The following is a 25,929-nucleotide window of genomic DNA, read 5'->3' as shown; positions in this document are numbered from 1 at the left end:
AATTTTATTCTTAATAATAGCCTCCACCATCTTGCCCGGCACCGATGTCAGACTCACCGGTCTATAATTTCCCGGATCTCCTCTGGAACCCTTCTTAAAAATCGGAGTAACATTGGCTACCCTCCAGTCTTCCGGTATTACACTCGATTTTAGGGACAGATTGCATATTTCTAACAGTAGCTCCGCAAGTTCATTTTTTAGTTCTATTAATACTCTGGGATGAATACCATCAGGTCCCGGTGATTTACTACTCTTCAGCTTGCTGAACTGACCCATTACATCCTCCAAGGTTACAGAGAATTTGTTTAGTTTCTCTGACTCCCCCGCTTCAAATATTCTTTCCGGCACCGGTGTCCCCCCCAAATCCTCCTCGGTGAAGACCGAAGCAAAGAATTCATTTAATTTCTCCGCTACGGCTTTGTCCTCCTTGATCGCCCCTTTAACACCATTTTCGTCCAGCGGCCCAACCGACTCTTTGGCCGGTTTCCTGCTTTTAATGTATCTAAAAAAATTTTTACTATGTATTTTTGCTTCCAACGCTAGGGCCAGTTCAGATGGAAAATCCCTCCCGCTTTGGTCTTACGGCCTGGCTATTGAGAGGCGGCAGCTGACGAAGAAGGGATTTTCAGGACCAGTCATTGCCACTCTTTTGGGGGCACGGAAGCAGTCTACTTCAACAGTGTATACGCGAATGTGGAAAGCTTTCTCGGCGAGTTGTGCTTTGCGTGCTGAATTGCCTTTTCGGGCGGATATTCCGGTTATTCTGAAGTTCCTTCAGGATGGTCTTCAAAAGGGATTGGCATATAATTCCCTTCGAGTGCAGGTGGCTGCGCTAGCTTGTTTTAGGGGCAAAGTGGACGGTTCCACTTTAGCAGCTCACTCTGCTGTGGTCCATTTCCTATGCAGGGCTCTTCGACTTCGGCCTCCTCTGTGGCAGCCGTGCCCAGCGTGGCATTTGAATGTGGTACTGCGAGCCCTCCAGGCCCCACCATTTGAGCCATTGAATAAGGTTTCTGAGAAGGATCTAACACTTAAGACAATGTTTTTGGTGGCCATTGCTTCGGCTAGGAGGATTTCTGAAATTCAGGCTTTGTCTTCGAGATCCTTTTTTGCAGTTTTCGGAAGCAGGGATGTCTATTCGGACTGTGCCGTCATTTCTACCTAAAGTGGTTTCAGCTTTCCATGTCAATCAGGCGGTTTATCTTCCGTCTTTTCGAAGAGAGGAGAGCCTTGTTTCAGTACTTGCAGGTCTCTAATGAGTTTCGACGTTCGGATCATCTCTTTGTGCTCTTGTCGGGATTGAAAAGAGGTGAGGCAGCTTCTAAGCCTTCCATTGCTCGCTGGATTAGGGAAGCCATTGGAGCGGCGTATCTGCTACAAGGGCGAGCATCTCCAGTGGCCCTGAAGGCGCATTCTGCTTGGGCACAGGCAGCTTCTTGGGCAGAGGCGTCGGCCTTATCACTGGAAGAGATTTGTCGGGCGGCTACTTGGCGTCCCGTCATACTTTTGTGAAGCATTACAGGCTAGACCTATCTGCTGATGACACCCAGCTTTATCTCTCCACTCCCGACATCACAGACGAAACCCAGGCCAAAGTTTCGGCCTGCCTTTCAGACATCGCTGCCTGGATGTCCAACCGGCATCTGAAACTGAACATGGCAAAGACTGAGCTCCTTGTCTTTCCACCCAAACCCTCTTCTCCTCTTCCCCCACTTTCCGTCTCTGTTGACAACGCCCTCATCCTCCCCGTCTCTTCAGCCCGCAATCTCGGAGTCATTTTGATTCCTCCCTCTCCTTCTCTGTCCATATCCAGCAGACAGCTAAGACCTGTCGCTTCTTCCTCTATAATATTAGCAAAATTCGCCCATTCCTCTCTGAACAGACCACCCGAACACTCGTCCACTCGCTCATTACCTCTCGTCTTGACTATTGCAACCTTCTTCTCGCTGGTCTCCCGCTTAGCCACCTATCCCCCCTTCAATCTGTCCAAAATTCCGCCGCACGTCTTTTCTACCGCGTGAACCGATACTCTCATATCGCCCCTCTCCTCAAGTCGCTTCACTGGCTCCCGATCCACTACCATATACAGTTCAAGCTTCTCCTATTGACCTTCAAGTGCACTCAATCTGCAGCCCCCATTACCTCTCTACCCTCCTCTCCCCGTATGTTCCCACCCGTAACCTCCGCTCTCAGAACAAATCACTCCTATCTGTACCCTTCTCCACCACCGCTAACTCCAGACTCCGCCCCTTCTGCCTCGCATCACCTTATGCCTGGAACAGACTTCCCGAGCCCATACGCCATGCGCCCTCCCTGACCATTTTCAAGTCCTTACTCAAAGCCCATCTCTTCTCCCTTGCTTTTGGCGCCTAACCACCTTCCCCATTCATGATACCTACACTTACTACATAGTTTGTTACCTTTAGATTGTAAGCTCTCTTGAGCAGGGACTGTCCTTCCCCATGTTTAAACTTGTACAGCGCTGCGTAACCCTGGCAGCGCTATAGAAATGCTAAGTAGTAGTAGTAGGATGCGAGTTTTGGGGCGGGAGTGTTAGCGCGGGGAGCATCGGCTTCCCACCCTACTTGAGGAATGCTTTGGTACATCCCATCTACTGCAAGTGACAAGGAAGGTAAAATTATGTCTTACATGATAATATTCTTTCCTTTAATGCAGCAGATGAATCCAGGATCCCTCCCTAGTTCAACCGACATTTTTTTCATTTTCCACGCAGTGTGGCTATTTTTTCCTTCTGGGTTCTCTTTTGCAGAGTTCAGACAGATATGGGAACATGGAAAGGATTCCGATTTCTGGATCAAGTTGCAGTTATTTCGAAGTTCTTATTTGGTTCTCTGTTTTTCATGGTGAGGATGGTTTCTGGTTGTTATTGGTTTCATATTTTTGGCCTTGGCAAGTGCTTAGGAATGACATACTAACTGAGGAAGGAGCTTGGCCGTTTGGCATCACTGCCTTTAGTTTGTTTATCTCTATCTCCACCTACTGGTAGGCGGACTTAACCCACTAGTTCCTGGATTCATCTGCTGCGTTAAAGGAAATAAAATTATCAGGTAAGACATAATTTTACCATTACCTAGGATGGCCAACTATTTATACCTCCTAGAATCAACATGCTATGGCGCAGTCTTTTTTTGGTATAGTCCCTCTAATATGTAACGCTTTACCCAGGAGAATCTGAACTGAGCCATCACTGATGAAATTTTGATCAGCCTTGAAGACGTTAATTTCAGAAGGTTTATAGTAGAATGACAGCTGATACGGGGTGGAGCCTAGAGTAGACTAGCATAGTCTATTCTTTTTACTTGTCTTTTACTATTATAGTGGCATTCCTATTTCTATTCATTCTCTTGAATACTTTATTGTACACAGTTCTGTTATGTCAGGAAGGGTAGTTTATAAAGTTTGAACCATAACCCAGAATAATAGAATTAACATGATAGAGTATCAGAAATATACACAAATTAGCAGCACCGTAGAACAGGTTGGTGGTTTTTTTTATTTTTTTATTTGACCACATTAAAAGTGCTTCGAACTCTGGATCTTCTTTTTTTTTTTTTTTCCCTTAGTACATTGGTTGGGAAAAATTGAAACAGTTAATATAACTGCAGGAAAAGGCCCATTTGTTTTACATATTTTCCATTCATACTGTAATATAAACCCTACTTGATCTCAGTTTATCCTTTGCTGTCTGTTTTTAGGATCTTGATGCCTGGCTATATTTGTTTTTGTCCTCACTCATTTTATTAGATATTCCTTTTGCACTGAAATGCACTAATTCTCTTATAGATATCTGTTCCTTTTCACGTTATGAATTATTACAACTGTGTTTAGAAAATGGATAAGCATAATCAGGGGCCTTCTGAATCTTCAGTTATTCTTATTCTTTCTTTTATCAGTCTTGGTACAATTAATTGTAAGAGAAAACAACAAAGAAAAAAAATCATTAAATATAAATACAATCCGAAAATACCAAAGCCACAGTTAGGAAGCTAAATTGCCATCTATAAACTTCTGTAAAACTTTTCACAAACCTGCTCTACCTTGAAATTCTTGAAAAGCATATTTGTGGAATTTTGTAAATCACTTAGATATGGGGATTCCCAGGATTTGGTGATTCAACAAATCATGAATAAACATCAATCGTTAGACAATTAAGTACACCTCAATAGGTGATTAGTTAACTGTGTCTCATGCCTGCTGATGCTTCCCTATCCCTACTGGTGCCTAAGATGGAGCAAGACAAAGGGGCTTGGGCCCCTCCATGGGTGAAAGCTCTGCAGCCACATTTCCTCTACATAGTAGAATAGCCCTCCTTCCCTGGCATATTACCTCTCCCACTCCTAGAGAAAACTCGTTCCCAGCTCATAACCCGAACCACACACTCTACTAGCAGGAAATAAATGAGCCTTGCAAGCTTATGAAAGTTCAAGAAGTTATATGGATGTTAGATTATTTGTTTAGTTTACAAATATCCTTCAAGATTGTAAGCAGAACTCAAAAGAAAGCCAGTGTAGTATTTCCAGAATCAGGGTCATTGATCTTTAATAACTACAGCATGTAGACTGTGGGCAGCATTTCTAATGCATTTCTTTTGAACAAATTGTTTTCCATTTTGAAATGCTTGTCTTCATTTGGCTTTGGATTTAGGAAAGGATGATATGCGCATACAGCTGGACTGTGCTCTTCAGGATGTGACTGATAAATATGCACTATTGGAAGAGACAGAGAAGAAGGCTGTGACCCGAGCACTCACAGAGGAGCGGGGGCGCTTCTGCACCTTTGTGTCACTTTTAAAACCAGTTTTGGTAAGTCTTGTCTGCTGTGAGACTAGCCCCACTTCCTTGGAGCACCAAGGAAAAATATCTTTTTTTTTTTTTTTTTAATAACTTTTATTGAGTCTCCACAAAGCACATTATAAAGGAAAAATATCTTCTAAAACTAAAATACCTTCGGAAATAACAGGGCCTTGTGAAACTTTAAACTGAGGTATGTCATGAGCACCTTTCCCCTGCCCGAACTTGACAATTCTGTTTAAACATGGCAAGTATTACGAGTCTTCCTGTAGTCCCATAAGTTAATTTTAAAGGAACATACCTTGAAAGGAATACCCTTTCAAAGTACCCACATGCTTTGCACCTGCATTGAAGCAAGTATAATGTACGCATTAGATAAGTGTAGAGATTTGATATTACTTTCCTTTCCTTACTCTATCCACTTTAATACTGTTGCAAAGATTGCATTTTTACTAGAGTAAAACTTTTTTTTTTTTTTAAATCTCTGTTGGTGAACAGAATGCAAAGCAGCAATAACTGGTGAAAGTAAACAAATCCTCCAAGGAAATACAAAACTACATGTACATTCCATTCATTTTTTGGGGGGAGGGCTCCCCCCTCGTCCCCATGACTGTGGAGGATCCTGTGGCTATGTCTTTAAACTTTTGCCAAAGTGCACAGTAAGTTCTGCTCCTCTCCCTTTGGTAATGTCGGAGTCTATTGTGTTCCCAGGTGGACATTTCCAACATAAGCAAGTTCCAATGCTGAAGGAGTGGCCTAGTGGTTAGGGTGGTGGACTTTGGTCCTGAGGAACTGAGTTCGATTCCCGGCACAGGCAGCTCCTTGTGACTCTGGGCAAGTCACTTAACCTTCCATTGCCTGCCGCATTGAGCCTGCCATGAGTGGGAAAGCGCGGGGTACAAATGTAACAAAAAAAAAACAAAAAAAAGTAAAGAGGGATGCTCTCCCACCCAGCTGTGTGGTATCGCTTTCTTTACCTAGTATAAGGGCCAGAGAAGTGAATTGTCTGACATTCTGTAATGCCCTGCCTAGCCAAGTCAGAATCAATCCCTAGCAGGTAACACAACTTGTAAGTCGACTGATGTGAGATGCCCAAAATATTCTCCAGGCTAGAGACATATGTCATCCCACAACTCCATTTGTTTCCTCTTGCACCGGGTGATGTAAGCTTTGTGCATGGCCACTTAGAGGGTCTATCCCCAGCCCAGCTCAGGTCTGCCTGCACCTGCTGCTTGTGCTCTACACTTGCACCCTCCTCCTCCCACCGCCTGGGTCACAGCTGCCTCTGGGCGAGTCTTCCACTCTCCAGTTATCCCCAGTGATTTTTAGGTTATTGGAACCATGCTCCCAGTGGTCCCACAGTTCCCAGAAAGCATTCACAGACCCAACATACAAACCACCAGGATTCATTATCAGTGCAGACAAGCAGAGCGAGCAAACAATTCTAACTAAACATTTGCATACTAGCTAAACAGTACCTGGGAAGATCAGGACACATAATTCACTGAGCCTCAGCCAGGAAGAGAGAGAGAGAGAGATCTCTTTGCTAAGACTGAAGGCAAAATCAGTACACTCTAAAGGAAATGAGCTCCTGGGCCAATCAGAGCCCAGTCAACAAGATTTGAAAGTATACTGCTGCTTGCTTCCTGCTTGTGTTAAAGAAAAAGAACATTCAGTTCCCTATAACAGATTTACAGCAAAGAAACACCACCTGCTGGCCAAATGAAAGAATTACACCTCAAGACACAATTAAAATAGGAAAATATCCAATATATTTTACAGGCTTAAAACACAGTTTCTTTACAAGGAGTTTTTACTGAATCTCATGCAATCCCACTTTCAGGGTTGTGTGAAAAGCTGTCAAAAATGACAGTTTTTCTTCTGTGATCTCTTCTCCAATGCGTGAAGCCCAATCATGTACTAAGCTAGTGAAGAAAGGAGAGAGTCTCTGTTCTCTGCCTAAGTTATACCACACTGAAAGTTTATTAGACTTTACTGGCATGTGTATAAAAAGCTTGTCAGGGGTGGTGAACATAGGGCTGTTCCTTGCTGTTGACTGTAGGTGAAAGGCAATAATGACAAAGGTGTAGATATGGAAAAAAGAACTGGAGGTGGGGAGGGCCCACTGTTGCCACAATGAGGAAACAAGGGGATAGTGCCCAGTTTTGTCTACAGATTGACCAGTGTACCTGCATCCACCCTTGACCCATTGTTGAAAGGTTCTTATACCCTTCACCCTTTGAAATCTGGGTTCTCCGAGGACAAGCAGGCTGATATTCTCACATGTGGTTGACGTCACGTGGGGCCGGAGGATTTTCAAGCAAAAATCGCCAAAAGTCTCTTCTAGAGCGTTCCGTTGCGTGAGACGATCGCAGCGTGCATGCGCGCGCACGATTTCCCGCCCGCCGTGTGGACACGCTCCTCAGTTCTCTTTTTTCCGCATCTGAGGTGACATGGAGTTCCTTTTCAGGTGCTTTGCGTTTCCTCGTTTCGGAGGAAAGTTCTCTTTGTTTTCTACGAACGTGTTTTCCCTTCCTTAATTCTTTTAAAACTAAAAAAAAAAAACCCTTTACTTCCTCAGTTTTTTTCCCCATTTATAAGTTTTCTTTCTTTTTCGTCGCAACTGTGTTAGGTCGCTCGGTCAGGGTTTTTTCTCTCTTGTTTGTCAATTTTTCTGACAAAACACATCTTTTAATTTAGCAGACGAAGTTTTTCCCGCCATGTCATCGAAGATGCCCAGCGGCTTCAAGCCATGCGCCCGCTGCAACCGGACCATCTCGGGCACTGATCCGCACCCCTGGTGCCTTCAGTGCCTCGGGCCTGACCATTTGTTTATGCTGATGAGGAATGGGAGAAGCCTCTTTCTTGTCCAACTATTCCCAAAAAGGCTGAATCCCAGTTTTGGATCCACGGGGAACCCAGTTTCGTCCAGCCTCAGTTGCCTTATGACTCTGCGGTGGTGGATTCTGCTCTCAGAAGAGCTAAGAGTTCTAGGAACTTTGCCTCGGCGCCCCCGGGGCGGAAACATAGAACCTTAGATTCTTTTGGGAGAAAGGCGTATCAGGCTGGCATGCTCGCTTCCAAAATTCAGTCGTACCAGCTCTCCATGAGCATTCATTTGCGGAACTCAGTGCGGCAGCTTGAGAGCTTGGTTGATGCACTCCCACCGGAGCAGGCCGAGCCTTTTCGCCAAGTGGTCAGGCAGCAGAAGGCGTGTCGCAAGTTCTTGTCCAGGGGCATTTACATTACTTGTGATGTGACATACAGATTTTCTGCTATGGGTATAGTGATGCACAGACTCTCTTGGCTGCATGCCTTTAACTTGGAGGAACGAACTCAGCAGAAAATTGCGGATATCCCTTGCCGGGGGGGGGGGGGGGGGATCATCTTTTCGGTGAGAAGGTCGAAGAGATGATTGATCATCTCTATCAGCATGATAACGCTATGGACTCTCTCTCGCGTCGGGCGCCTTCTGCATCCGCTTCCTCATCTAGGAAGATTTTTAAAGGGAAGAGAAGTGCGCCTTACGCCTCTAGGGGCCGTAAGTACACTCCTACTTCTCGACAGCTGGTTCAGGCTCTGCCACAGCACGCTCGTTCTCGTCAACAGCGTGCGCCTAAACAGGCCCCTGCAGCTCCCCAGCAAAAACCAGGGACGGGTTTTTGACTGGCTCCAGTTGAGCATAGCCACCATAAATGTGTCAGTGCTGGGCAATCTGCCTGTCGGGGGGAGGTGAAAATTTTTTCACCAAAGGTGGCTTCTGATAACCTCCAACCGGTGGGTTCTTCAAATAGTCCGGTTAGGATACACTCTTAATCTGGAAACCAAGCCTCCAAATTGGCCACTGGGAGCTCAGTCCTTCAGCTCCCAACACAAGCAGGTACTTGCAGAGGAACTCTCCGCCCTTCTCAGCGCCAATGCGGTCGAGCCCGTTCCACCAGGGCAAGAAGGGCTGGGATTCTATTCCAGGTACTTCCTTGTGGAAAAGAAGACAGGGGGGGGGATGCGTCCCATCCTAGACCTAAGGGGCCTGAACAAATATCTGGTTCGAGAAACGTTCAGGATGCTTTCCCTGGGCACCCTTCTTCCCATGATTCAGGAAAACGATTGGCTATGCTCTCTGGACTTAAAGGATGGTATAAGCGGTAGTATCTGCGGTTTCGGCTGGGAACACAGCATTTTCAATACTGTGTGCTGCCTTTTGGCTTGGTGTCTGCGCCCAGGGTATTTACCAAGTGCCTGGCAGTTGTTGCAACGTCTCTACACAGACTGGGAGTGCATGTGTTCCCTTATCTCAATGATTGGCTGGTGAAGAGCACCTCCCAGGAAGGAGCTTTGCAGTCCATGCGGATGACTATTCAAGTGCTGGAGCTACTAGAGTTTGTCATCAATTACCTAAAGTCCCATCTCCACCCAGTTCAAAAATTGGAATTCATAGGGGCTCTGTTGTGCACGAAGACAGCTTGTGCCTATCTTCCCGAGCCAAGAGCAGACAACCTTCTGTCTTTGGTCTCCAAGGTTCAAGCGTCTCAACAGATCACAGCTCGGCAGATGTTGAGACTTCTGGGGCATATGGCTTCCATAGTTCATGTAACTCCCATGGCACGTCTTCACATGAGATCAGCTCAGTGGACCCTAGCTTCCCAGTGGTATCAAGCTACAGAGGATCTAGAGGATGTGATCCAGTTGTCCACCGACTTTCGGAATTCCCTTCAGTGGTGGACAGTTCGATCCAATCTGGTTTTGGGACGCCCATTTCAAATTCTTCAGCCACAAAAAGTGCTGACGACGGATGTATCCCTCCTAGGGTGGGGAGAGCATGTAGATGGGCTTCATACTCAAGGAGCTTGGTCCCTTCAGGAAAAGCATCTTCAGATCAACCTCCTGGAGTTGCGAGCGATCTGGAACGCTCTAAAGGCTTTCAGAGATCAGCTATCCAACCAAATTATTCTGATACAAACAGACAATCAGGTTGCGATGTACTACACAAACAAGCAAGGGGGTACCGGATCTCGCCGTCTGTGTCAGGAGGCTGGGCAGATGTGGCTTTGGGTTCGCCATCACGGTATGTTTCTCCAAGCCATTTATCTAGTCGGCGTAAACAACAGTCTGGTCGACAGGTTGAGTAGGATTATGCAACCTCACGAGTGGTCGCTGAACATGGCTGTAGCCAGAAAGATTTTCCGAGAGTGGGGCACCCCCTCGGTGGATCTTTTTGCCACTCAACTCAATCACAAGGTCCCTCAGTTCTGTTCCAGACTTCAGGCCCACGGCAGGCTAGCGTTGGATGCCAGCGTTGGATGCCTTCCTCCTGCACTGGGGGACAGGTCCTTTGTATGCGTATCCTCCCATACCTCTGGTGGGGAAGACTTTGCTGAAACTCAAGCAAGATCGTGGAACCATGATTCTGATCGCTCCCTTCTGGCCGCGTCAGATTTGGTTCCCTCTTCTTCTGGCGTTGTCTTTCGAAGAACCGTGGAGATTGGAGTGTTTTCCAACTCTCATTACTCAGAACGAGGGGGCGCTTCTACATCCCAACCTCCAGTCTCTGGCTCTCACGGCCTGGATGTTGAGAGCTTAGAATTTGCCTCCTTGGGTCTTTCTGAGGGTGTCTCCCGAGTCTTGCTTGCTTCCAGGAAAGATTCCACTAAAAGATGTTACTCTTTTAAATGGAAGAGGTTTGCCGTCTGGTGTGACAGCAGGGCCCTAGATCCCTTTTCTTGTCCTACACAGACCTTGCTTGAGTACCTTCTGCATTTATCAGAGTCTGGTCTCAAGACCAACTCTGTAAGAGTTCACCTTAGTGCGATTAGTGCTTACCATCAACGTGTACAAAGGTCAGCCTATCTCTGGACAGCCTTTAGTTGTTCGCTTCATGAGAGGTTTGCTTTTGTCAAAGCCCCCTGTCAAACCTCCTCCAGTGTCATGGGATCTCAATGTCATTCTCACCCAGCTGATGAAACCCCCTTTCGAGCCACTGTAATCCTGCCATCTGAAGTATTTGACCTGGAATCATTTTCTTGGTGGCTGTTACTTCAGCTCGTAGGGTTAGTGAGCTTCAGGCGCTAGTGGTTTATGCTCCTTATCTTAGATTTAATCATAACAGAGTAGTCCTCCGCATGCACCCTAAGTTCCTGCTGAAGGTGGTATCGGAGTTCCATCTGAACCAGTCAATTGTCTTGCCAACATTTTTTCCCCGCCCTCATACAAGTCCTGGCGAAAGCAAGCTGCACACTTTGGACTGCAAAAGAGCATTGGCCTTTTACGTGGAGCGGACAAGCCCCCACAGACATTCTGCCTAGTTGTTTATTTCTTTTAATCCCAACAAGAGGGGAGTTGCTGTCGGGAAACGCACCATATCTAAATGGCTAGCAGATTGCATTTCCTTCACTTACGCCCAAGCTGGACTGACTTTAGAGGGCCATGTCACGGCTCATAATGTTAGAGCCATGGCTGTGTCAGTGGCTCATCTCAGGTCAGCCACTATTGAAGAGATCTGCAAGGCTGCGACGTGGTCATCAGTAGACACATTCACATATCACTACTGCCTTCAGCAGGATAGCCGACACGACAGTCGGTTTGGGCAGTTGGTGCTGCAGAATCTGTTTGGGGTTTAGAATCCAACTCCAACCCTCCTAGGCCCATTTTTCTTCTGTTCCAGGCTGCACTCTCAGATGTTTCTTGTTTCAGGTCAATTTTTGTTATGTCCTCGCCGTTGCGAGGCCCAATTGACCACTGTTTGTTGTGTTGAGTGAGCCTGGGGGCTAGGGATACCCCACATGTGAGAATATAAGCCTGCTTGTCCTCGGAGAAAGCAAAGTTTCTTACCTGAAGCAGGTATTCTCTGAGGACAGCAGGCTGGATATTCTCACAAACCCTCCCACCTCCCCTTTGGAGTTGTTTTTCTTTCATCTTTTGGATTCAACTGAGGAGTGTGTCCGCGCTGCGGGCGGGAAATCATGCGCGCGCATGTGCAGTGCGATTGTTTTGCGCAACGGAACGCTCTAGAAGAGACTTTTGGCGATTTTTGCTTGAAAATCCTCCGGGCCGACGTGACGTCACCCACATGTGAGAATATCCAGCCTGTTGTCCTCGGAGAATACCTGCTTCAGGTAAGAAACGTCGCTTTATCTACCGCCTTTATAACTGGAGAGGGACCTGCCCCCCCCCTTTAAAAAATCTGATTCTCCACAATTTCCAAGTCTCCTTCAGAGGCTGTAAAAGTGACGATAAAGGAGCTCTCTGTTGTAGTATGAAGCACATTGAATACTGAGTCCGACTGAACTATGGTGGACCATATCCTTTCAGGTTCAAAATGAAAGATCCCTATATGGAGTTCATGGATCCAACAAATGAGGGCTGCTACATTGTAAAGTCATATATCTGGTAGATAAACTCCCCCTTTGCCTTTGTCCCTGATCAGTTTGTTGTATGCTATACATGCTTGTTGGGCTCTCCAGATAAAGAAGCTCACCATTCCCCTATAGATGGCTTCATCTTTGTGTGTGATCCATAGGGATAGCTCTTGGTTGCAGACTTGGAGGCAAGGGAGAGGGGGAGAGAGGCTTGTTCAGTGGAGTGAGGAGAGAGAGATTATGGCCCAAAGAGGGAAGGGGTCGGGGTGCAAGAGGGAGAGAAGCTGGCTCTGGGATGGGAAGAAAGGGGAGAAGCTAGATTTGGGGAGGGACAGGGACATAGAGAAGAGATGCTGGGCATGGTGGGAGCATAGGAACAGGAACAATGAGGGGCAGTGCTGGACACAGGAGGAGAATAAGGACAAGAGAGATGCAGAGAGAAAATGGATGGTAGACCAGAAATGTCAAAAAGACAGGAGACCCTGGAAAAAGAGTTAAAAACAGAAGAGACACTGGGACCAAAGCATCATTCAGATGAAAACAAGGTATACATTAGCTTTGGAAAATGTGCATCTCTGATATCTTGCATTTTAGTTTATTTATTACATTTGTATCCCACATTTTCACACCTATTTGTAGGCTCAATGTGGCTTACATAGTACCGGAGAGGCGTTTCCAGACTCCGGTGTAAACAAATAGAAAGTGATATTGTGGTAAGATAAAGTATATGTGGCACAGCCACATTAGGGAATCGTACAACGGAAGAGTTGTGTTATGTCCATTACGTACTTTAGTTTTGTTGTGTTGCAGAGCTCAGGCATTTATGGTGGATTGGTAGGGTATGCCTTTTTAAACAGGTTAGTTTTTATTTTTTTCCGGAAGTTTAGGTGGTCGTACGTGGTTTTGAAGGCTTTTGATAAAGCGTTCCACAGTTGTGTGCCTAATGTAGGAGAAATTGGATGCGTAAGTTGATTTGTATTTGAGTCCTTTGCAGCTTGGGTAGTGCAGATTTAGGTACGTTTGTGTTGATTCGGATGTGTTGTTGGTTGGTAGGTCGATCAAGCCTGTCATATATCCCGGGGCTTCGCCGTAGATAAGTTTGTGGACCAGAGTGCAGATTTTGAAAGCAATGTGTTCTTTGATTGGGAGCCAGTGAAGTTTTTCGCGGAGGGGTTTTGTGCTTTCAAATCACTTTTTTCCGAAGATAAGCCTAGCTTCCGTGTTTTGAGCGGTTTGAAGTTTCTTTAATGTTTATTCTTTGCATCCCGCATAAATTCTGTTGCAGTAGTCTACATGGCTTAGTACCATTGAATGTATCAGGTTGTGAAATGTTTCCCTCGGGAAGAATTGTTTCACGCATTTCAGTTTCCACATTGAATGGAACATTTTCTTTGTTGTGGATGTCACTTGGCTCTCTAGTGTTAGGTTGCTGTCCAATGTGATGCCGAGGATTTTCAGGTTGTCTGAGATAGGGAGGGTGTATCTGGGGGTGTTGATAATTGTGGGGCTGTGTTGGGATGAGAGGATAAGACAGTGTGTTTTTTCTTTGTCGAGTTTTAGTTGAAATGCATTTGCCCAAGAGTCCATGATGTTCAAGCTGATCGTGATTTCATTGGTGATTTCTGTCAATTTAGATTTGTAAGGAATGTATATTGTGATATCTTCTGCATAGATGAAGAGGTTAAGGCCTTGGTTGGATAAGGACTTGGCTAGATTGAAGAGGATCGGTGATAGCGGTGATCCTTGTGGTACTCCGCAGTCTGCTTTCCATGGTGATGAGATGTTTGTTTGATTTTACTTGGTATGTTCTTGTGGTTAGGAAACCCTTGATCCAACTAAGTATGTTTCCACCAATCCCGAACTTATCTAGTAGTCTTATTAATATATTGTGGTTTACCATGTCAAGTTGGAGGAGGAGAATGTTTTTGCCTATTGCTATTTCCTGCTTAAATTTGGCTAGGAGAGTGAGTAGTACTGTTTCTGTACTGTGGAGGGGGTGGAAACCTGACTGTGATTCGTGTAATATTGAGAATTTGTTTATGTAATCTGTAAGTTGTTTGGCTACTGTGATTTTCATCAGTTTGACTGACAATGGGATGTTTCTATTACTATGGCAGGTTTTCTATATAGGTCTGGAATGTGTTTGCGTTTTGCAGAGTTTGTTTACATGAGTTCTGAAGGGGTCCTAGCTAAGCCACTGGGGAGGACAATGAGCAGCACTCTCTCCCTAGAACCAGGGGAGCTGTCTCAGGAAGAGACTAGATGGAAATATCAGCATTCATAATCTGTTTCTATCTGGGTTGTGAACTGTTTGCTACCTTTAAAAGGAAAGTGAAATTTTAATATTTGAAATGTTTGTTGTTCTAGGATGAGGAGATTGGGATGCTAGGAGAAATAACACATTTACAAACCATTCTAGAAGACCTTACAAATATGACTGCTGAACCAAACATATTGCCTTCAACGAGTGAACAGGTCAGTGCTGCACTGCCTTAGTTTGTGCTTTCATGGGCAGTAGTCAATGCTCCTGTACTGTACACTTAATGCTGTCTGCATCTGAATTGAAATATACCACTATGTTGGTTTTTTTTTTTGTTTGTTTTTTTGCATGGGGGGAGGTGGCAGGTGATGAGTGGAGTCTGGAAGCCTAGGTAGCTAATTTATCCTGGGTGAAACTTAATGCAATTATGCAGTCAGTGGCAGTACCATATGTGTTGCTTTAAAAAAAAAAAAATTGCTAAATGACCAAAGTTATACGTTTTAAAAAGGGGCATAGTAGGCCAAGAGCCATGTGAAGTTATCCATTTAGTGGCGATGAATACATAATTTTCAGCAGTGGTCTTGGCATGTTTACTGCTGCTAAAATCTTCTGTAACTGTAAATAGATTTTTTTTTGCCTATTAAAATTATGGGATGGAATACCTCTCATGAAAAAAGGATAAATAGGTTAGAGCACTTCAGCTTGGAAAATGCAACTGAGGAGATATAGTAAAAAGCTATAGAATTGTGAATAGAATGGAACTGTTAAATAGAGCAGTTTATCCTTTCAAAAGACACTAAAAGAAGAGGACACTCATGAAACTAGCAACAGCCAGATTAAAAACAAATTGTAATGAGTATTTTTTACACAGAGCACATAATTAAGATGTAGAATCTTTCTGGAGGATATGGTCATAGTAACATAGTAGATGACGGCAGAAAAAGACCTGCATGGTCCATCCAGTCTGGCCAACAAGACAAACTCATATGTGCTACTTTTTGTGTATACCTTACCTTGATTTGTACCTGTCCTTTTCAGGGCACAGACTGTATAAGTCTGCCTAAAACTAGCCCCGCCTCCCACCACCGGTTATGGCACAGACCGTATAAGTCTGGCCAGCACCATCCCCGCCTCCCGCCACCAGCTCTGCCACCCAATCTCGGCTAAGCTCCTTAGGATCCATTCCTTCTGAACAGGATTCCTTTATGTTTATCCCATGCATGTTTGAATTCCGTTACTGTTTTCGTTTCCACCACCTCCCGCGGGAGGGCATTCCAAGCATCCACTACTCTCTCCATGAAAAAATACTTCCTGACATTTTTCTTGAGTCTGCCCCCCTTCAATCTCATTTCATGTCCTCTCGTTCTACCGCCTTCGCATCTCCGGAAAAGGTTCGATGGCAGATTAATACCTTTCAAATATTTGAACGTCTGTATCATATCACCCCTGTTTCTCCTTTCCTCCAGAGTATACATGTACAGGTCAGCAAGTCTCTCCTCATACGTCTTGTAACGCAAATCCCATACCATTCTCGTAGCTTTTCTTTGCACCGCTTCAATTCTTTTTACATCCTTAAGGTACGGCCTCCAAAACTGAACACAATACTCCAGGTGGGGCCTCACCAATGACTTATACAGGGGCATCAACACCCCCTTTCTTCTGCTGGTCACACCTCTCTCTATACAGCCTAACAACCTTCTAGCTACGGCCACCGCCTTGTCACACTGTTTCGTCGCCTTCAAATCCTCAGATACTATCACCCCAAGATCCCTCTCCCCGTCCGTACCTATCAGACTCTCCCCGCCTAACATATACGTCTCCCGTGGATTTCTATTCCCTAAGTGCATCACTTTGCATTTCTTCGCATTGAATTTTAATTGCCAAACCTTAGACCATTCTTCTAGCTTCTGTAGGTCCTTTTTCATATTTTCCACTCCCTCCGGGGTGTCCACTCTTACAGGTCTTTGTATCATCCGCAAATAGGCAAACGTTACCTTCTAACCCTTCAGCAATGTCACTCACAAATATATTGAACAGAATTGGCCCCAGCACCGATCCTTGAGGCACTCCACTACTCACCTTTCCCTCAGAGCGAATTCCATTCACCACCACCCTCTGGCGTCTGTCCGTCAACCAGTTCCTAATCCAGTTCACCACTTCGGGTCCTATCTTGAGCCCATCCAGTTTATTTAAGAGCCTCCTGTGGGGAACCGTGTCAAAAGCTTTGCTGAAATCTAAGTAGATTAGGTCCATAGCTCGTCCCTGATTCAATTCTCCTGTCACCCAATCAAAGAACTCAATGAGATTCGTTTGGCACGATTTCCCTTTGGTAAAACCATGTTGTCTCGGATCTTGCAACTTATTGGCTTCCAGGAAATTCACTATCCTTTCCTTCAGCATCGCTTCCATTATTTTTCCAAAAACCGAAGTGAGGCTTACCGACCTGTAGTTTCCAGCTTCTTCCCTATCACCACTTTTGTGAAGAGGGACTACATCCGCCGTTCTCCAATCCCTCGGAACCTCTCCCGTCTGCAAGGATATATTAAATCTTTAAGAGGACCCGCCAGAACCTCTCTGAGCTCCCTCAATATCCTAGGGTGGATCCCATCCGGTCCCATGGCTTTGTCCACCTTTAGCTTTTCAAGTTGTTGATACACACTCTCTTCCGTGAACGGTGCTCTATCCACTTCAATCTCATGTGTACTTTTTCCAGTCCATCGCGGTCCTTCTTCAGGATTTTCTTCTGTGAAAACAGAACAGAATTATCTATTTAGCAAATTTACTTTTTCTTCATCATTATCCACATAGCGGTTCGCAGTATCTTTTAGTCTCCTTGATCGCCTTGATTGCTGGTTCTATCATTTTCCTGCTGTTCCCAGCCACATCAGAAGTGGATGAGAAGAAGAAGGGTCCTAAGGTGACTCAGAAGGTCTTCTTTGACTTAAAAATTGGGGATGTAGAAGTTGGGCGTGTTCAGATTGCACTGTTTGGAAAGACTGTTCCAAAGACTGTAGAAAACTTTGTTGCTTTAGCAACAGGAGAGAGAGGATTTGGGTACAAGGGCAGCAGGTTCCACCGTGTTATTAAGGACTTTATGATCCAAGGAGGAGATTTCACCCGAGGAGACGGCACTGGAGGTAAGAGCATCTATGGAGACCGATTTGCAGATGAAAACTTTAAGTTGAAGCACTATGGCCCCGGCTGGTTAAGCATGGCCAATGCTGGCAAGGACACCAACGGCTCCCAGTTCTTTATTACCACTGTGAAAACACCCTGGCTTGATGGCAAGCATGTCGTGTTCGGCAAGGTCCTCAGCGGAATGGATGTGGTGCGTAAGATTGAGAATACTAAAACAGATAGCCGGGACAAGCTTCTTAAGGATGTCATCGCAGATTGTGGGAAGATCGATGTGGAGAAGCCATTTGCTATTGCCAAAGAGTAAAGTTAAAAGGAAACAGCTGTAGAACAAAGGGTCCAAGTTGCTGAACTGAAGGGTTGGTTAGTAAAGGGGCCTCCTTTTAACTGCCCTTATCCATAAAGTTGATTACAACATTGACTCAAATTCTAGCCTTTTATTTGGAGCTTAATTGGTTGTATCTACAAAAGTCATGTTGATTAACATAGTGGTGGTCAAAAAAGGTTTGGACAAGTTCCTGGAGAAAAATACATTAAAAAATGTATTAGCCAGGTAGGCTTGGGAAAGCATCACTTATCTTGCTCGTATTCTCAGGCCACTGAATGACCATTGCATGGTCCTTCATGGATCCCATGCTGCAGTTTCAAACTACTAGACACAGTGCTTTTTTACTTTATTTAGAAGTGTATATTCCGCTTTATTGCCAAAGGTTTTAGGCGGGTTGCGTAATTACATGCACGATAGTAAAAACTCATATGCATTATACAACAATTCAGACAAACTCAATACACACATAACATTTCTCTTAGAGCATTATTCTAAATGCTCCAGTTACATATGTCATCATACTGTGCTCCATAATCTAAAACAAATTAGGCTCCATTATAAGCCTCAATAAATAGCAAGGCTTTTACTTCACAGTCCCTGCTCTCAGGAATAGCCTCCCATTAACAATTCATAGTGAATTATTAAAACACTTCAAATCAGCCATGAAAACTTGGCTATTATAGTACTTAAACTCTAGGTGAGCCTTGGGCTATTTGGAGTACCTCTGCATGGCAATTTGATAGTCTGTAATGGCTTTATGACTTTTTTTCTCTCCATTTGCTTTCCTATTTTATATCGGAGGTTTTCAACCCAGTCCTTGGGACACACCTAGTCAGTTGGGTTTTCAGGTTATCTGGATATCCTGAAAACCCTGACTGGCTAGATGTGCCGTGTGGACTGGGTTGAAAACCTGATATTTTTTTTTTGTTTGTTTTTTTTGTTACATTTGTACCCCGCACTTTCCCACTCATGGCAGGCTCAATGCGGCTTACATGGGGCAATGGAGGGTTAAGTGACTTGCCCAGAGTCACAAGGAGCTGCCTGTGCCTGAAGTGGGAATCGAACTCAGTTCCTCAGTTCCCCAGGACCAAAGTCCACCACCCTATTGTGGTTCAAGGTTCAGGTTATTTGATATTCTGCATATTTTCAAAAAAGAAATCTAAGAGATTCCTTTCTTTACTGTTTAGTCTGTACACCGTTTGCTCTGTAAGTCAATTCAAGTGGGTTTAGTAAGTCCCAAATAATCTATCAATCCTTGGAAATGTGCTATGGGAAATATGGCCTACTTTTTGAGATATGCTGGATATTTTGTAACCCAGACTGGCCTCTGTCAGAAGATGCTGGGCTCGTTGGGCCTTGTTCTGACTCAGCAGGCCTTTCATTATGTTCTTATGAATGTTGAACACAAGCATGACTTACAAAGGAAGGCACTGAAAGTAGCCTTTGCTCCGTTCATTGTTTTTTTCGGTATCTGCGCTTATTCTTGAGAAAACTTTGCACCCTTAATTCCTTTCATTATGTCCACTTTTGATGTATCTAAAGGGTTGTGCCTGTAGACTTTCAAGACTGCATAGATCTCTTCAGAACTGGTTTTTAAGATGGAGATATGAAATCGAATATATAGAAGAGAGTGCATTACCAAAAAAGGGCTAAATAAAGATTGTATTGGATACTCCCACTGGCTTTACACACCTTATAAATGTCTTAAACATTTTTCACATTCTACTATTCAAAAAATACATTTAAAGTAAGTTTCATTGATCTGCACTTTTCAACATGAAAGAACGATTATAGAAATTCATAAAGTAATGAATAAACCAAAATATCTGGCATAAGTTTTTACACCCCTTGACTTAGTACTTGGTGGAAAATTCTCTTTTACAGCAATAACACCTGAGTCACCTAGGATTGATTTCTACCAACTTAACATAATATGATGTAGTTGTTTCATGTTTCTTGGAAGAATAGCTCAGGCTTCTTCAGGTTAGATGGGGATTACCTGTGTCTTACAGACTTGCTACAGATTTCCTATTCAACTCAAGTCTGAGCTTTGGGCCACTTGAGGCCATTCACTTTCTTGCTGAGCCACTATATGATCCTTTGGACTCCTTTTCCTGACCCTGCATCTGCTGTCCAGTGTGATTCTTTTAATGATGATCCTTTGGTCACCTCTTTCTGACCCAGCATCTACCAAGTCTGTCCCTAGTGATTCTTTTACCAACGATCCTTTGCATGCTTCTTTGAACACTTCTTTCACATGCTAAAACCTGGCCTTTTTGCTCTTCTTTGCTTCTCCATATGTTAAGTCCTGCTTCGTTTATTATGGCTCCTGGCCCAACTGCCAGGTGTGTGCTCCTTGATATGAGTGCTCATAGAGGAGCACTGGCTCTGTCACCATCTTTAAGATCAATGTATTTTCTGGAGAATCCTCTTTGTTTCTGTAACTGTCACGATTGTGACTATATTTCCTGTCGGACTTGCTTTGGGGTTCCTCCAGCCAAGCTAAGTCGGTGTGTAAATCCTCAAGCCTGGGTGGAAATCCTGAAATCCGTTCCAGTCCAGGCTAGTCCATTCCGGGATCCTGTTCCAGCCAGGCTGTACTCTCCTGTTGTGTTGCTGAGCCCCATCCTGCTGGTGACCTCACCTGTTGTGCCTTTATTACCACCTGGGAACTTTCTAAGTTTGCCTTTGCATCGCTATAGGTCAGTTGGTGTACTTTTGCCTTCTGCTTTAGTGTGTCTGTCTGTGGGCTTTTGCCTTCTGCTTTAGTGTGTCTGTTTGTGGGCTTTTGCTTACTGCGTTTGTGTGTTGGTTTGTGGGCTTCTGCCTTCTGCCTCAGTGTTCTGTTTGTGGGCTTTCTGTTTTATTTTCCTGTGTGCTGGTGGCTGCCTAGTGTTTAGCCTTCTGTTGTGTTCTGGTATTAGGTGGTAGTTGTAGCCCAGCTTTGGGTTTAGCCGTGTCTGTCTATTTTGTGTTCTTGTTTCCCTCTGCCTTTCCCTCCAGTCCTGGTTTGTGCAAGCTTGTTGCTGAGTCCTGTTACCTGGGGAGGTTTCCCCAGTTCTGTGTCTTGATTCCTGGCCCTGTTAGTCAAGCTTGCTCAAGTGAGTCCTTTCCCCTGTGTGTGTTCCTGGATCCTGTAAGTCCTGCTGGCCACCTGCACCTGGGGGCTCAACCCCTGGGGAATGGTGGTCAAGTGTAGGTGAAGTCTATTCCAGTCCTGTATCCCTGTCTGCTTATCTACATCTGCAGTTCCCTGCTGTGTTGGTGTGTTGCCAGTACTGGTTGGGGGTTTTGCCTGCCACTGTTGCTCTACGGCAGTGGCCCAAGGGCTCACAAATCCTGTTTCTCCGTGAGAGGCCTGACAGTATCTGAGACATGGCAGAAATATGGTGACTCGTTTGATTCAAACTTAGCACTTACCTTTTCATGTCGCACAGCAAAGCATGGTGATGGGAGTTGGGGGGGGGGGGGGGGTGGAATTATACTATATGTCTCTGGTTCTTTTAACCCTAAAGTATTTTTCCCGTTCTTCTCCCTATCTGGATTGTTTACCCTTTCAGCTTTGTTATAATTAACTGTGGTCTTTCTTCTAGCCCTCTCCTGCTTTTTGGGACATTTTAATATTCATGCCATCTTGAACTAGACTTTCCTTACTAACTAAACTGGGGTTTGTTATTTACTGTGAACACCCATAGCGGGGATGCGGGGGTATAAAAGTCTGATTCGCCCTTGTTGGGTATCAGTTCGGAGGCCGGTCAGTGTCCCGGGTCTTCCTCCGGTGCGGCGTTTTTTCCCGCCATAAACGCCCATCCCCCGCAGCTCGCCTCCGCCATCTTGGCCGGCCACTCTGCTCGGACGGCTTCTTCTTGGACCGCCCTTGAGCTGGGAGACGTTCATGCCATGGCCGCCCTTGATTTGGGCGACGGCAAAAAAGTGGCTAAAGTTAAGCGCCGTTCTTCCCGCGCGGCTCCTTCGCGGAGTGTCGCGCCGGACGCCATCTTGGATGCGCAGCATGTTTCTCACCTGCTCTTACGAGCGCCGGTTGAGGGTGCGTCTAGGGCTGTGGCCCAGGCTGCTGAAGTGCACAGTCTGGGGGGTGTCTCCCCCGAGTTAATTTTGCTGCTGCATCAGGCCTTCCTTATGCAGAGCGCTGCCCCTTCTCCCTTGTCCAATAAAGGGGTTGAGGCCCCCGGAAGTAAACGCCCTCGGGTGGATTCCCAGGCCTTAGAGGACGCTGTTTCCTCTGATGTACATGAGGGCAGTGTATCTGAGTTCTCCCAACGGTCCTTTGGGGATTCCTTGGAGGAGACGGATTCCCGCTCGGATGGAGCGGATGACCCCTCTGCAGCACGGATCTTTCGCTCAGAGGATTTGCCCAACCTGTTAATGCAGGCCATGAGCATTTTAAAGATTTCCTCTCCGGAGAACGTCTCTCCCTCAGCCCCTGTTGGCTCCGCCATTATGCTGGGGACGAAGCGCCCGCCTAGAACCTTCCACGTGCATGTTGCCATGCACACCTTAATTTCGGCTCAATGAGATTTCCCGGAAGCGAGCCTCAAAGTGGCTAGGGCTATGTCCCGCCTCTATCTTTTGCCTGAAAGTGAACGTGAGGCCTTTCTATGGCCCACCGTGGATTCTTTAATCACTGCGGTGACTAAGAAAGGGCGTTGCTGGTGGAAGGTGGCACGGCCCTAAAGGACGCCCAAGACAGAAGATTGGAGGCGGCCTTAAGGTCGTCCTTTGAGGCGGCTGCCTTAAGTTTGCAGGCCTCAATTTGCGGCTCCTACGTGGCCAGGGCGTGCCTGACGATTGTGCAGCGGGCTTCCCCCTCAGATCCTTCCTTGAGGGCTGATTGACCGGCCCTGGAATCGGGCTTGGCTTATTTGGCAGACTTGCTGTATGATGTCTTGAGAGCCTCGGCTAAAGGTATGGCTCAGACAGTCTCTGCGCGGCGGTGGCTTTGGCTGAAGCATAGGTCTGCGGACCACGCCTCTAAGTCCCGCCTGGCTAAGTTGCCTTTTAAAGGCAAGCTGCTCTTTGGGGTCGAGCTGGACAAAATTGTGACCGATCTCGGCACGTCTAAGGGCAAGAGGTTACCAGAGGTCAGGGCTCGGGCCAGTGCTCGCCCCGGCATCTCCAGAGGACGGTTTCAGGAAGCCCGTCGGTACCGCCCGGGCAAGTCGGGCTCCTCTGCCCCCTCTTCCTTCAAGAGGAACTTCTCCCCCAAGCAGCATTCCTTTCGCAGAGACCGCTGTCCCGGAGGTGCGCCCTCCGGTCCTCCCCCAGGGTCTCGTACCCAATGACGGGGTCCTGGTCCATGGCCCAGTGCAAATTGGAGGACGGCTGTCCTCGTTTCTGGACGAGTGGACCAGGGTAACTTCAGACGCTTGGGTGCTGGAAGTCATCAGAGACGGCTACAAGCTAGAGTTCTGCCGACCCTTAAGAGACGGGTTTGTACTCTCTCCCTGCAAGTCTCCGGTCAAAGCTGTGGCAGTGCAGCAGACCTTGGACAATCTGATCTGCCTGGGTGCGGTCGTTCCGGTGCCAGAAAATCAGCTTGGCAAGGGACGTTACTCCATTTACTTTGTGGTACCAAAGAAAGGAGGTTCTGTACGGCCTATCCTCGACCTCAAAGGGGTCAATCGGGCCTTGAAAGTTCGGCACTTTCGCATGGAGACCCTCCGCTCTGTTATAGCGGCAGTAAAGGCAGGGGAGTTCCTGGCATCCTTGGACATCAAGGAAGCGTACTTGCATATTCCCATCTGGCCTCCTCATCAACGCTTTCTGCGTTTTGCAGTCCTGGGCCGACACTTCCAGTTCAGAGCCCTCCTGTTCGGGTTGGCTACTGCTCCGCGGACCTTCTCCAAAGTAATGGTGGTCATCGCGGCCTTCCTGAGAAAGGAAGGAGTACAAGTCCATCCTTATCTGGACGACTGGTTGATCCGAGCCCCCTCTTATGCAGAGTGCGGCAAAGCTGTGGACCGGGTAATTGCTCTTTTGAGCTCTCTGGGGTGGATCATCAACTGGGAGAAAAGCCAGCTGCGCCCGACTCAGTCCCTGGAGTATCTGGGAGTTCGATTCGACACCCAATTAGGCAGAGTGTTCCTGCCGGACAATCGGATTGTCAAACTTCAGGCTCAGGTGGACCAGTTCCTAGTAGCCTCTCCGCTCCGGGCTTGGGACTATGTGCAGCTGTTGGGCTCTATGACGGCCACGATGGAAGTAGTGCACTGGGCCAGGGCTCATATGAGACCACTACAACACTCTCTGCTGCAGCGCTGGACTCCGATGTCGGAGGATTATGCTGTGCGCCTTCCCTTGGACCCAGCAGTGCGCAAGGCGCTGAGCTGGTGCCTGCAGACAGACAAGTTGTCTGCAGGGATGCCTCTTGTGGCCCCGGAGTGGATTGTCGTCACGACGGACGCCTCTTTGACGGGCTGGGGAGCCCACTGCTGGGGAAGGACAGCGCAGGGGCTCTGGTCTCCTGCAGAGGCAAAGTGGTCTATCAACCTCCTGGAACTCAGAGCCATTCGGTTGGCGCTTTTGGAGTTCCTCCCGGTACTGGCGTTGAAGCCAGTACGGGTCCTGTCAGACAATGCCACGGCTGTGGCCTATGTCAACCGCCAGGGAGGTACCAAGAGTGCCCCTCTAGCCAAGGAGGCCATGAATCTATGCCAGTGGGCGGAAGCGAACCTGGAACAGCTGTCAGCGGCCCACATTGCCGGAGTCATGAATGTCAAGGCGGACTTTCTCAGTCGCCATACCTTGGATCCCGGAGAGTGGCAGCTATCTGCTCAGGCGTTCTTGGACATCACGAAGCGCTGGGGCCAGCCGAGCCTAGATCTGATGGCGTCATCGGCCAATTGCCAAGTGCCGCGCTTTTTCACAGAGGACGGGACCCTCGATCCCTGGGAGTAGATGCTCTTCTCCAACAGTGGCCGACACAGGAGCTTCTCTGTGTTCCCGCCCTGGCCCATGTTGGGCAGGGTGCTAGACCGGGTGGCAAAGCATCCGGGCCGGATAATCCTGGTGGGTCCGGACTGGCCCAGACGTCCCCGGTATGCAGACTTGACCAGGCTCTCAGTGGACGATCCTCTGCGGCTGCCAGTGGAGCAGGGCCTGTTGCATCAGGGTCCCGTGGTGATGGAGGATCCCTCCCCCTTTGGTCTTACGGCCTGGCTATTGAGCGGCAGCGTCTGAGAAAGAAGGGCTTCTCAGACAAGGTCATCGCCACTATGCTAAGAGCGAGGAAGCGCTCTACTTCTACTGCTTAGGCCAGGGTTTGGCGTACCTTTGCAGCGTGGTGTGAAGCAGGTTCACTTTCTCCCTTCACTGCTCCAATTTCTTCAGTGTTGGCGTTCCTGCAAGAAGGTCTGGAGAAAGGCCTGTCGCTCAGTTCCCTTAAAGTCCAGGTAGCGGCTCTGGCTTGCTTCAGGGGCCGCCTGAAGGGTGCTTCCCTGGCTTCGCAGCCAGATGTGGTGCGCTTTCTCAAGGGAGTTAATCACCTGCGCCCTCCTCTGCACTCAGTGGTGCCTGCGTGGAATCTCAACCTGGTGCTAAGAGCCTTGCAGAAGCCGCCTTTTGAACCCTTGTCAAGGGCATCTCTGAAAGACCTGACGTTGAAAGCAGTCTTTTTGGTGGCTATCACTTCAGCCAGAAGAGTTTCCGAGCTCCAGGCACTCTCATGTCGAGAGCCCTTTCTGCAGTTCACTGAGGCAGGAGTGTCTATTCGCACAGTGCCTTCCTTCCTGCCCAAGGTTGTTTCTCGCTTCCATGTGAATCAGCAGCTCTGTCTCCCTTCCTTTCGTAGGGAGGACTACCCAGAGGAATACTCTGCTCTCAAATATCTGGATGTGAGACGAGTCATCATCAGATACTTGGAAGTGACCAATGATTTCCGGAAGTCGGATCATCTGTTTGTCCTGTTTGCAGGTCCTCGTAAGGGTCTGCAGGCTGCTAAGCCTACAGTGGCAAGATGGGTCAAGGAAGCCATTGCAGCGGCTTATGTGGCCGCGGGGAAGGTGACGCCTATCCAGCTGA

The 25,929-nt window shown here is 46.9% G+C and overlaps 1 protein-coding gene and 1 pseudogene across 1 annotated transcript in view; both read left to right on the top strand.

Annotated features, from left to right (window-relative positions):
* LOC115475687 (protein MTSS 2-like) overlaps positions 1 to 25,929 on the top strand; it is a 293,373-nt gene that overhangs the window by 201,866 nt on the left and 65,578 nt on the right. Inside the window, exons 7-8 of the mRNA XM_030211609.1 lie at positions 4,666 to 4,823; positions 14,534 to 14,641. Coding sequence (XP_030067469.1) covers positions 4,666 to 4,823; positions 14,534 to 14,641 — 266 coding nt within the window. The remainder of the gene's footprint in view (positions 1 to 4,665; positions 4,824 to 14,533; positions 14,642 to 25,929) is intronic.
* On the top strand, positions 15,334 to 18,025 carry LOC115475903 (annotated as a pseudogene).

The sequence above is a fragment of the Microcaecilia unicolor genome, chromosome 8 (assembly GCF_901765095.1).
Source record: "Microcaecilia unicolor chromosome 8, aMicUni1.1, whole genome shotgun sequence".
NCBI classification, from domain to species: Eukaryota; Metazoa; Chordata; class Amphibia; order Gymnophiona; family Siphonopidae; genus Microcaecilia; species Microcaecilia unicolor.
The sequence above is the reverse complement of the archived record's forward strand: the minus strand, read 5'-3'. Positions and strand labels throughout refer to the sequence as shown.